General features: G+C 43.7%; 1 protein-coding gene across 1 annotated transcript in view; it reads right to left on the bottom strand.

Moving 5' to 3' along the window:
* Positions 1-12458, bottom strand: part of BRF1 (BRF1 general transcription factor IIIB subunit) — a 192053-nt gene that overhangs the window by 44461 nt on the left and 135134 nt on the right. Inside the window, exon 15 of the mRNA XM_083734186.1 lies at positions 7033-7289. Within this exon, the coding sequence (XP_083590312.1) occupies positions 7033-7289 (257 nt within the window). The remainder of the gene's footprint in view (positions 1-7032; positions 7290-12458) is intronic.

The following is a 12458-nucleotide window of genomic DNA, read 5'->3' as shown; positions in this document are numbered from 1 at the left end:
CATTGCCAGTTTTAAGTACCAGGAAACAGGGAGCCTTCACATTTTAAAATGTAGTGACTTGAAAGGTAGTTCCGATCCAACATCTGCCAGGTGCAACAGATTTTCCTCCACAATAAATATAATAAGATTTCAGTTCAAGCAAGTACAACATGCAACTAGATGTTTCTCTGGACACAGCTCTCTTTTTCTACTGGCACAGAATAATCCAGGTACAGAAGTAAGAATGGAGCAGGTTTTCATTTAGCCATGACTAAAGCAGATTTAAAAACAACAATACCACAAACCCACTCATTGAAAAAGATTAGTGGTATAAACGTAGGCTCCTGCTTTACAATAGTGATAAGACATGAAGAAGAAACCATGTTAAAGCTTGACAGATATAACATTAGCTTACTGTAAGCAAAAAAAAAGCATTCCACCCAAATTGAACTATGATTTGTTGATAGAAGACACTTAAGAGAAAGCATTTTCCGTGTGAAAATTAGATCTGACCTTTTCCTATTAGGCAGCTTCAAATTACATACAGTGAAAAATGTAATTAAAACAAATTTACATAAAACTGAGCCTCCCCCCCCCCCGAAAAATATGCAAACTTTTTCATTAGCCCCATAGTTGATGATCGTATTAAGTATTGCTCCGGTGATCTGCTTAAAAGCTATCTCTTCCTGTTTGCTCTTTAAAAACACACAAACAACAACAACAACAACAGATAATTGCATGCAGTTTGTAATACAACAAATCACACTGTAATGTAATTAGCATTTGAAAATACAGTAGTGGCACGCTTGATGCCCTGGAATTAAAAGATAGGTCTTCCATTGGTTTTTAAAATGGTATACTGTAATTGAAGTCCCACAAAACATTTTCAAAACTAGTACAGTGGTACCTCGGGTTACAGACACTTCAGGTTACAGACTCAGCTAACCCAGAAATAGTACCTCGGGTTAAGAACTTTGCTTCAGGGTGAGAACAGAAATTGTGCTCCAGTGGTGCGGCGGCAGCAGGAGACCCCATTAGCTAAAGTACCTCAGGTTAAGAACAGTTTCAGGTTAAGAATGGACCTCCGGAACAAATTAAGTTCTTAACCCGAGGTACCACTGTAATCAGCTGCCCCTAGAATGGGAACAAACACCTTCCAAGCAGGCTGCTGCACTGCAATTATGATTATGATTATTAGGATTACCACCCCACCCATCTGGCTGGGTTTCCTCAGCCACTCTAGGCGGCTTGCAGCAAGCATCCTTTTGGCTTTGACAGTTCACGAGGACAATGGCAGTGCCCTTCAAGAGGGCGAGGCGTACCTTGCTCGGCATTTGGGAGTTGCCCTCCCAGCATAATACTCAGGACTTGCTTGTCCTCAAAGTACAGGAATTGTAATGATCTGATACTGTACACTGCCTTATATAAAACTCTTACATTCACACACATTTCCTAGAAAAAAATTGAGGGAGGGGGGATGGATGGATGGATGGATGGATGGATGGATGGATGGATAAATAATTTCTTATTTATACCCCACCCATCTAGCAGGGTTTCCCCAGCCACTCTGGGCAGCTCCCAACCAAATATTAAAAACACAATACAGCATCAAACATTAAAAACTTCCCTAAACAGGGCTGCCTTCAGATGTCTTCTAAAAGTCAGAGAGTTGTTTATTTTCTTGACATTTGACGGGAGGAGAAAGCCCTCTGCCTGGTTCCCTGTAACTTTGCTTCTTGCAGTGAGGGAACCAGCAAGAGACTCTTGGAGGAGGACCTCAGTGCCTGGGCTGAACGATGGGGTGGAGACGCTCCTTCAGGTATACTGGGCTGAGGCCATTTAGGGCTTTAAAGGTCAGCACCAACACTTTGAAATGTGCTCGGAAACCTCTTGCCTTAAATGCTTTGTTCATTGTTCTAAAAGAAAACATGTCATAATCCAATATGAATTTCAAAAAATTCAGAAAACAGAGGCTTTGGGGGGGAATGAGGGTGGACTCCCCACCACCCCCTCCTCCCCTCCAGGCCTTCACATTCTTCAGAGGGAGGCAAGTGCACATTTCTGAGCCTAGTTCAGTTTTCAAATTGCGGCTCCATCAGACCCCAGCACTTTTTTTCTGGTTAAGATGTCACAACTCGACCTTGAAGGCTTAACTTGCACAAACTGAAATACTGGGTAAAAAGTATCCCTCTGCAGTTGCTTATTAGGCAAACCTCTGCTCCTGTCAGATAAAATATTACTAAACATTTAAGCTATCTCTGAAGATAAAACCAAGGAGATTATTAATCACTGCAAATTAAATGGCTAGTAAGATCTGTGCTCACGACTTCTAGATGGAGAAACACGAGGGGCTTCATTGTCAAATGAGAAGTGTAGCACGTTTTGTTCTTAATTGCACATAAATTACTGTGATTATTGTATTGCTGAGGAAAAATGCATTTATCCGCTAACACCTCGGAGGAAGAAATGTGAACAAAGGAATTTATGCATTACATCCAAGAATAATGATGAACAAATGAATTTATGCATGCCATATGATGTACTGCATTTAGAGTAATGGAATTTAGAGTAATGGAAGAAAAATCAAAAGGTCTACTGTAAATCTTTGATCATGAGAAAAATCAAAATAATCTATACATTTGCAAAGTTCTTAAAATATGTATGCACATCCATGCCTTCTGAGTGTGTGCAGCTACCTTATGAAGCTAACTCAGGCCATTGGTCCATTTAGCCACTCCTGGCTGGCTATGGCTATGCCGAGTCTCAGCCAGAAGTCTTCTCCAGCCATCCTTCCCACTGGAAATGCTGGAAAATGAATCTGGGACCTTTCACACACATCTGCACTAGCATTTAGCTATAGCCTAGGGTGGAGGGTGGTGCTGTGGTCTAAACCACTGAGCCTCTTGGGCTTGCCGATCAGAAGATCAGTGTGGTTTGAATCCCCGTGATGGGGTGAGCTCCCGTTGCACTGTCTCAGTTCCTGCCAACCTAGCTATTCAAAAGCATACCAGTGCAAATAGATAAATAGGTACCACTGCAGCGGGAGGGTAAACGGTGTTTCCGTGTGCTCTGGTTTCTGTCATGGTGTCCCGTTGCACCAGAAGCAGTTTAGTCATGCTGGCCACATGACCCGGAAAGCTGTCTGTGGACAAATGCCGGCTCCTTCAGCCTGAAAGCAAAATGAGCACTGCAACCCCATAGTCGCCTTTGACTGGACATAACTGCCCAGGGGTCCTTTACTTTTACCTTTTACCTTAGGTTTGCCATATTTCAAGAGGTAAAAATCCAGACACAAAAGTTGTTGAGTTTTTTGGCGGGAAAATCGCCCAAAAAGTTGTTGAGCTTTTTGGGGGGACGCTAGAAAGGGACACTAAGTCCACCGGGTGAATCTGGTTATGTGTCAACCCTACTATAGCCTAACTCCCAACAATCTAAAAAAAGGGGAGGGGGGAATCCGTCCAGTAGCATGTTAGAGACCAACTAAGTTTGTTATTGATATGAGCTTCCGTGTGCATGCACACTTCTTAAGGGGTTAACCCTGTAAAACAGCTGCTAACCAGAAACAGAATAACACACAAGAAAAAATCATTTGGATATCTTTGTGTGGTGAGTGTCTATAAATAATATAAATAATAAATAATAACACCATTATCTGTGTGTTCCATGATGCCACAATGAACAAGCCAGTCAATGTCTATTTCTTCAAGTAATGCAATCTCCTCTTTGCTCCCTGCCTTCGTTTCACCTCTTTGCAGTCATATGTTGTAACCAAAAAGCACAACGACCTTTAGAGTATTTCTTCAGCTGACCCAGGATCATTGTAAGCCGTACAGAGAAAAGTTATATGGAGAACAGAAGACACCTGCAGCTCTCAAACAAAGGCATATGGAAGTCAAAGACTACAGTGTCTGAGCAGAACACAAAGATTTGCCACCTCGAATTATCTTTGTGTTCGCATATGGGATGCAGGAGAGAACAAAGCTCTAAGAGCGTCAAGAAGAAGCCTCAGCGAGAGATTCTGAGTACGAAATGGCAAATGCCACAACAGTAAATTCGGATTTGAAAGAAACACCCAGCAGCTCAGTTGCCATCGGTCAGCACTGTGGGCATTGGAACTTGTAATAAACACACACTAAAGCAAGAATAGCAAAGGGGGAAGCCAGGCTACCTACATTTATGGATATTGAATATACTGAACTGATAGCAATCTCAGAAATTGCTTTTTTTTTTTTTTTAAGGGATTTGATAAATAGATGGGGGTGCATGAGTAGCCACAGCTACTAGCCGGATGCAAAGCCTCCATTTTCACACACATGCCATGGACTGGTTGGAAAATGATGATGACGATGATGATGATGATGATGATGATGATAATAATAATAATAATAATAATAATAATAATAATAATAATAATAATTTATTTATATCCCGCCCATCTGGCTGAGCTTCCCCAGCCACTCTGGGCGGCTTCCAACAAAATATTAAAATACAGCAATGCATCAAACATTAAAAGCTTCCCTGAACAGGGCTGCCTTCAGATGTCTTCTAAAAGTCTGGTAGTTGTTGTTCTCTTTGACATCTGGTGGGAGGGCGTTCCACAGGGCGGGTGCCACTACCGAGAAGGCCCTCTGCCTGGTTCCCTGTAACCTCACTTCTTGCAGCGAGGGAACTGCCAGAAGGCCCTCGGTGCTGGACCTCAGTGTCTGGGCAGAGCGATGGGGGTGGAGACGCTCCTTCAGATATACTGGACCGAGGCTGTTTAGGGCTTTAAAGGTCAGCACCAACACTTTGAATTGTGCTCAGAAATGTACTCCAGAGGAATGGTGGAAGGAAGCAGCTGGGGAACCCCCAAGGGAAGAAGGCTCAAAGCCAGGGGAGTGGTGGTGGGACGACGATGAGGGGTCAGAAAGGGAAGACTGAGAAGAGGAGGTGTCAGAAGCTGGAGGGGTAACAGGGCTTAGTGAGAGGGGGGAGTCTGTGGCAGAGAGACATCCAGAATCAGAGGCAGCAGCTGAAGCAGGAGAGTAGGAGGAGGGAAGCCCAGTCTCCACCCCCATCGACACTAAGGTCCAGCTCCGAGGGCCTTCTGGCAGTTCTCTCACTGCAAAAAGTGAAGCTACAGGGAATCAGGCAGAGGGCCTTCTCGGAAGTGGCGCTCACCCTGTGGAAAGCCCTCCCATTAAATATAAAGGAGATGAGTAATTATATAACATTTAGGAAACATCTGAAGGCAGTTTAGGGAAGTTTTTAACGTCTGATGTTGTTGCTTTTTTATCACTGTTATTGGTGTTCTGTTGGGAGCCGGCCAGAGTGGCTGGGGAAACCCAGCCAGATGGGTAGGGTATAAATAATAAATTACTGTTGTTGTTGTTGTTATTATTATCATCATAAGCCAAGAGGCAGAGAGGAGTCTGGCTGGGGAAGAGTCATGGGTGTCTCCCCCTCCTGTTGCAATAAGCTCCCCTCCTCTCTTGTCTCTTAGAACTGAGCTGAAACTGGCGGAGCAGCGGCAGGCTGCACACAGGCGCAGTTCCCAATTGCTGGGGGAACGCCCTGGCGAGGAGGGGACATAGACGTCTGTGAAGAGGAGGGGACTTTCAGCCTCGGCAACTAATTCATGGGGCCAGACCGACCAAGGATGAGTTGCTGTGCTCATTAGGCCAAGTCTCTGGGTATTGTGTTTTGGCTAATAAAGAGTCAACTCCAACTTTGAACGGTGTGATTTACTTCCAGCGGGCTCTTTGACAACCTAGCCTCTGACTATCAGATGTGGGTGTTTAATTAGATAATCATTATCTTGATGTCTGCACAACTATGTGAAATGCCTCTTGGTAGTCGGAATACTGAACCGGCAGAGCCATTGGGCTGCCCCGGTACAGCCATTCTTATTGAAAACTCAAACTAGATTTGAGCCTTACAGCTAGCGTGGCAGTCGCCACTGGTGGTGCTAAATTACATCTGCCCCGTTCTCATGTGCAGCGCAGCTGTGTGGGGCATGGGGTTTATTTCGAGCTGCTGACAGCTCATTACGCAGGAGTTGGAAGGTGTCAAAGCAGCCCTGGAAGCCCAGTGCCGGTGCAAATCCCGCGCCAGCAGTATCCTCTGTTCCCCTGCAGCTATAGCTGTCACTTTGCATCGCGCTGCCCATTTGCATCCATTTACGAAATAGCCCTGCCCCAAAGAGGAAGGCACTCATAGCTGAGCTTTAATGAGGATGGGAAACAGGCAGATGGGAAGACATCAGCCTCGGGGAAAGCATGTCTTGCAACAGATTCCTTACCAGGGGTAATAAGTTCTTCTGGGAGATCACCTGGCATCATCTAGATGCTCCAAGGTAAGCTGCAGGGCCAACTAACTTGGCCTCTTTAAAGTATAAGCTGGCCAGGAAGAAATCATCTCAAAACTCCGACATTCATTTTATAGACAGCAGAGACCCGAGGAGGAGTTAAGACAGCTGAATAGGCACATATTTTTTAAATGCTGAAGATGCAGCCAAATTTGAATATTGTGCCCACTTCCACAATAGACCTCCCCCCTCATATTTTAGGAATATGCAACCTACAGATATATATATGTTTTCTAGGAAGCTTTGTATCCGAGGCAGTAATTAGCAACCAAATTTTGGAATAAAATTCAAACAAAGAACTAAATCACGCTACTGCAAACTGTCACAGCAAGACAAGAACCATTATTTTTTTTAAATCAACATGAAAAAATGTGGTGGGGGTGGGGAAGGCTTCAGCAAGCTTTTCACGTCAGCTAACACAAAATCTGATCTTTAGGGCGGGGGGAGGGAAGAACAGAAAAGAATTAAGAGAATTCTAGGAAGCAAAGTTTGTTACTGAGGGCTGACTGGTACCTTCACATAATGGTGATTAAGCCACAATGAAGCTGCCAGCCAACATGTGGCCTGTGGAGGACGATTCATCCTGGCCCCACACGCTGAACTAAAAGTGAAAGCCCCAACACTACCTGAGTGTCAGAGAACTGTTAACAATCTATAGATGCACCGTTCACTGAAGAGAGAAGGATTTAAATGAAGACTTGTGCTACCTTTTCCCCACACTGTTTATGGAGTTGGCCACATTCCGAGCCGCCAGAGATTTTCTTCTTGACAGTTTCTTGGTGTTGGTGCTGTCATCAGTGCTGTCATCATCTTTCTTTGGTGAGCTACCTCCTTTGCTGTTGAGGTCCCTTAACACGTTATAATTAATTTTACTTGAAATCTTCTTCTGTTCCAACATCTTTTCAATTGCCTCTCCCGCTGTGCTGGCCTGGATCAGCTCCCGCTTCTTTGCAGACTTCTTGGGCTTAATTAAAACATAAACAGCAATTTTAGGGGGCAATCGGAATAATTTTACTGAGGCTGAAGAATGGGCTGCAGTTTAATCATCGCTGCTCAGGTGGCAGCTGGCTGAGAGAGGAACTGATAGGTGGCACAGTTGCATCGGCACACTGCAAAGGATCCAAATCCTGAATAGTGGAGCTCATTGAAGATCCTCTATTATTTTTGGCCCCTTAAGGACACTGGGTTGCAATGCTTGTTTGAATAACTATCAAAACGCCCACCACATATGGGAACTAGCAAATATTTCAAAAAGAATGTACTTTCTCCACCATGCGAAGCCATGAATGCCAGGTGAAGCCAGAAAATTGCATGATCTTTTAGGTGAATTAAAGCTACATCAGTCCTGCTGATGGAAAGCCACCTCTGTTTTGAGGTCCAGATTATTTTTTCCTGCCTTTTGACCACAATTAAGCAAATGGGTGAGAGTTCCAATAGTTAGGCTGAGACCAGAACCAGGTATGATTGCCACCCTGCAGTTAAGACTATAAGCTCCTTGAGGTAGGGAATTGTTCTCTTGCACTTTGTAAAATATTGCACACATAATCTCCAACACAGTAATTTTAAAATGTCAGCTCTCCCTCCTCTTTCTGCAATGTGTAGCAAAAGAAGCACATGTCACCACATCACTAGGTTCCCTCTGCTAACTCATGATAACCATTGGTGGTACAGGGAAGCACAATATGCCATAGCTGCACATTATGGAAAGAGGAGGGGATTCAATACAGAATCAGGAAAAACCTCTGTGGCTACTGTGACATTGATTTCTGGCCACAGATTGTGGCTGGATACACTAAGTGCAGGGTCAAATGGAGTCACAACAAACCCCCACATAGGGCTGGTCTGCACTTTCTATTTTATTTTATTATTTATTGAATTTATATACCGCCCTATACTCGCAGGTCTCAGGTCGGTTCACAGAATAAAATCAAAATACAAAACCACAAAGCACATAATCAAAATAAAAACAACAACAAATGCAGGAACATGCTACGCAGATTTCTCAGCCGCCATACACTGAAAGTAATAAATGAACCAGCTTCACACGTGATATCCTCAATTTCCCCAGTCCTTTCAAACATATGCATACAAGGAATGCAGAAACTGGAAGCAACATGCCTGCAGAACTGCATGGGTATGCCCAAAACTTCCAGTATTCCTCTGCTTAGTAGTCTGTATACTGAGCCATATCCAACCACAAAGGGAGGGTTTTTCCCATGTTTATAATGCATGGGAACCTGCTGAACTGAGCTCCTAAAGTTTTAACTGGTTGTGTGAATTGGCCCCTCATGTGTTCAGCTGTAATGTCTTTCTTGTCTCAAAAGCAATTTCATTTATTTTCCCAGGGGCATACTTTGTACAGCCTTGGGTTTGCAGTAACGAGCGAGCATCTATTGCCCACCTGTGGTTTCCACGGAAGCAACTCATCAAAGCAGAACATGCGAGGAAAGGGAAAGGGCACGAGTGCAGTGCTTGCTCATTACATGGAAACTGGCCCCACACAACAACAACAGCAACAACCTACTATCAATTGCTATTCATATGAATCCTGTCTGGTCCTTTTTGAACTGCATTAGCGGCATCTGATAGAACAACATTTAACAGGTCAAGTGCACGCAGCGTGTGAAAGCGGAGATATTAAATGCTCCTGCCTGTTGAATTTGTCGGATGACTTCCTGGCATTACATGCAAAGGAAAACAATGGTTGCAATCCTGTACCTTATTTACCTGGGAATAAGTCCCATTCAATTGAAAATGTTTTTTTCTAAATCATTTTATTGCTAGCCGATATAGACATGTCTGCTACCTATAGCGCCTTCTAGAATCGCAGCGTTGGAAGGGACCCCTAATGGTCATCTAGTCCAACCCCCTGCAATGCAGGAATCTCAGCTCAAGCATCCATGACAGATGGCCATCCAACCTCTGCTTAGAAACTTCCAAGGAAGGAGAATCCACCACCTTCCAAGGGTGATCTTTCCACTGCTGAACAGCTCTTACTGTCAGAAAGTTCTTCCTGATGTTTGGTAGGAATCTCATTTCTTGCAACTTGAAGCCATGGGTTCGAGTCCCACCCTCCAGAGCAGGAGAAAACAGCTTGTTTCCTCTTCCATGTGGCAGACCTTGAGATATTTGTAAATGGCTAATATATCTCCTCTCAGCCTCCTCTTTTCCGGGCTATACACATCCAGCTCCTTCAAGCACTCCTCGTAAGGCTTGGTTTCCTTGAAAACGTTGAACGCCAAATAGATTTTTTAAAAATTTAAACAATTTGGATAACTTTGTGGTTTTAACTTTTGACAACTGGCATTTCTGAAAACGTTATCTCTTTAGCTTACTCTTGAATTGCCTTCTTGTAATGGCCATTGGCTATGAACAATCAAAATATAACTGACTGATTGACTGACAACATGACTTTGGAGACATGCATAGATAGGATCGTGCTGTGAGTTGCTCTTTCCAACCTGCTTGCATTTCCCTTCAGTCATATTCCATTTTATCAGCCTCTTTCCTATGCTAAAGGGTGATAATATTTTTAGCTTGCAGCTCCTGGTTTCCACACGGGGAATATCACACATTCCTCCCCCAGGCTTTCCTTGCTGAAAATTCCCTACAATATGTAAGTTCTTTATTGCTGAAGTCTAGATTTTTTTCCCCCCCAGTCGCAGAGGATGGCTTTTGTTTTGTTTTGTTTTAGTAAAAATAAAATATTAAGGAAGCATATTCTCACTAAAATTGCCCCGCCACCAGCAAAAGTAGGTACAAAGACTGAGTGCAAGCCAGAACTGAACATAAATACCAAGTAGCATTACAACAAAAAGCTCAAAGGATACAGCAGCAGTTTAAGTAAAAGTAGAGAGCTGTGTTCGAGAGTTCCCACAGGACTGCCACTCCACAGATCAGTGAAGGCAGCCAAGTGGAATACATGGAGTTGGAAACCTGCCTGTTAATGGGGTTGGGTTAATGCAAGCCTCTGAGAAATGGCGTGTGCTAGTCAAAGCAACAAGGACAGCTAGACGCATAGTGCATTAAACTTAAAAGCTGCTCAGTCATGGGGGAATCAAGGACGATTTAAATGCAGCAATAGAAGCATAGGAAGCAGACTTGTTCTGAGTCAGACCACTGGCCCACTTAGCTCAGTACTACCTGCACTGACTGGCAGCAGCTCTCAGGGTTTTAGAAAGGAGTCTCTTCCATCCCTGCTAGGCAGTGCCAGGAAGTGAAGCTGGGATGCAAAGCCTGAGTTCTATCAAAAAGCAACCCCCCCCCCCTTCCTCTATATCAGGCTTCCTCAAACTCAGCCCTCCAGATGTTTTGAGACTACAGTTCCCACCATCCCTAACCACTGGTCCTGCTAGCTAGGGATCATGGGAGTTGTCGGCCAAAAACATCTGGAGGGCCAAGGTTGAGGAAGCCTGCTCTATATGCAAAACCACAAATGTGTAAAGCAGATAGGGGAATGAGATACACGCTTTCTTACCCGCAAAAGCCCTGTATGCCAGGGTTCGTCAGCATGCCCGCTAAGAAAGGACTCAGTAAATTTTCCCCTAAACATCCACAATATACAAAAGACGGCTTGCACTTCCTGCTCTGTTCCTGTCTGCACTGTCTCAGCCTCTCTCTTGAATGGACGCTAACCCTTCCATTCATTGTAAAGAGAGGAGGGCAGCGAAGAGTGCTGGCTGGTGTGGCTGCCTTTGCCTCAAAATGTGGAATGTTGTTATTATGGAATGTGGATTTGTTTTTTTATATATTCTACTGCACATCAGCATTTGTTGGGATGTCAACTGCTTTGAGATTTCTTGAACTATAAAGCAGTACAACTTCAATCAATTAATTAGAAGAAGGCTTTTCTGGGTCTCAGATGTTTCCCAAAAGCTTATCTATTGAATGTCAGTTCACCGGCAACTGCTTGGGCGACTTTTTTTTTTTTTTGCTTCAAAAATAGCCCTCTTGCCTAGTAACCGAGACATGTGTTATATGTAGTCCATCAGGTTTTGACCACGTTATGTTGTCACTGCTACTGCCAAGGTAAAAACTGTTTTGATGGCAGCAACAAGAACAACAACAACAACCCCAGAAGCTTCAGCAAATCCAGGATATGAAGAGGTTCACAACGGAACACAAATATTTAGTGTGGTGGATGTCCACAGACATAATCACGGAAAAGCCCTCCGAAAGACTTCCCTTTATACAAAATAATTCCACAATGAAAACATGTTACAGTATTCAGGTAAAACTATATATATATATATATATGCAGGTTTTGGTGTCCTCGGGTGTCTTCCCGTGTAAAAGTTGGGGTGTCTAGGCGACGTTTCGACGAGGTCTCACTCGTCATCTTCAGGCTGGTGCTTTCGGCTTCTTGTTACTGGAACAGAGCGGGATCTCAATGTTTGAGTTCCTATAAATACTGTAGAGGGGGTGTGGTGTCTAGCCTCCAATGTTCTGGGCAGAGAGGAAGTTCCCAGGCTAGTGTGCCTTTTCTTCTTTTGTTCCTTAATTACTTGAGAGATACCTTGAGTGATTTCTTGAGTGATATCCTGAGTACCACTTAGGTGGGTCATTAGGTGTGGATTAGTTGCTAAAGTCTTTGTTCCACACCTAATGACCCACCTAAGTGGTACTCAGGATATCACTCAAGAAATCACTCAAGGTATCTCTCAAGTAATTAAGGAACAAAAGAAGAAAAGGCACACTAGCCTGGGAACTTCCTCTCTGCCCAGAACATTGGAGGCTAGACACCACACCCCCTCTACAGTATTTATAGGAACTCAAACATTGAGATCCCGCTCTGTTCCAGTAACAAGAAGCCGAAAGCACCAGCCTGAAGATGACGAGTGAGACCTCGTCGAAACGTCGCCTAGACACCCCAACTTTTACACGGGAAGACACCCGAGGACACCCAAACCTGCATTCCTGTACCCGTGAAAATCTACGAAAGCATATATATATATATATATATATATATGGGGAGAAAATAGTGTTTAGATTTTTTTTCTTTCTTTTTAATGATCAGGGAGGTTTGAGTAAAAGATGACTAAAAATATTTACTCCTACAAGGTAAGAGAAGCAGAAAAGCAACTGTATGAATTTTAACAAAACAGAGTTTATATAAGCTTTTATATCACATCTC

The sequence above is a fragment of the Podarcis gaigeae genome (genome assembly GCF_964106915.1).
Source record: "Podarcis gaigeae genome assembly, chromosome: 1".
In the NCBI taxonomy this organism is placed as follows: domain Eukaryota; kingdom Metazoa; phylum Chordata; class Lepidosauria; order Squamata; family Lacertidae; genus Podarcis; species Podarcis gaigeae.
Note: the sequence above shows the minus strand (reverse complement) of the source record. Positions and strands in the feature narration are given on the sequence as shown.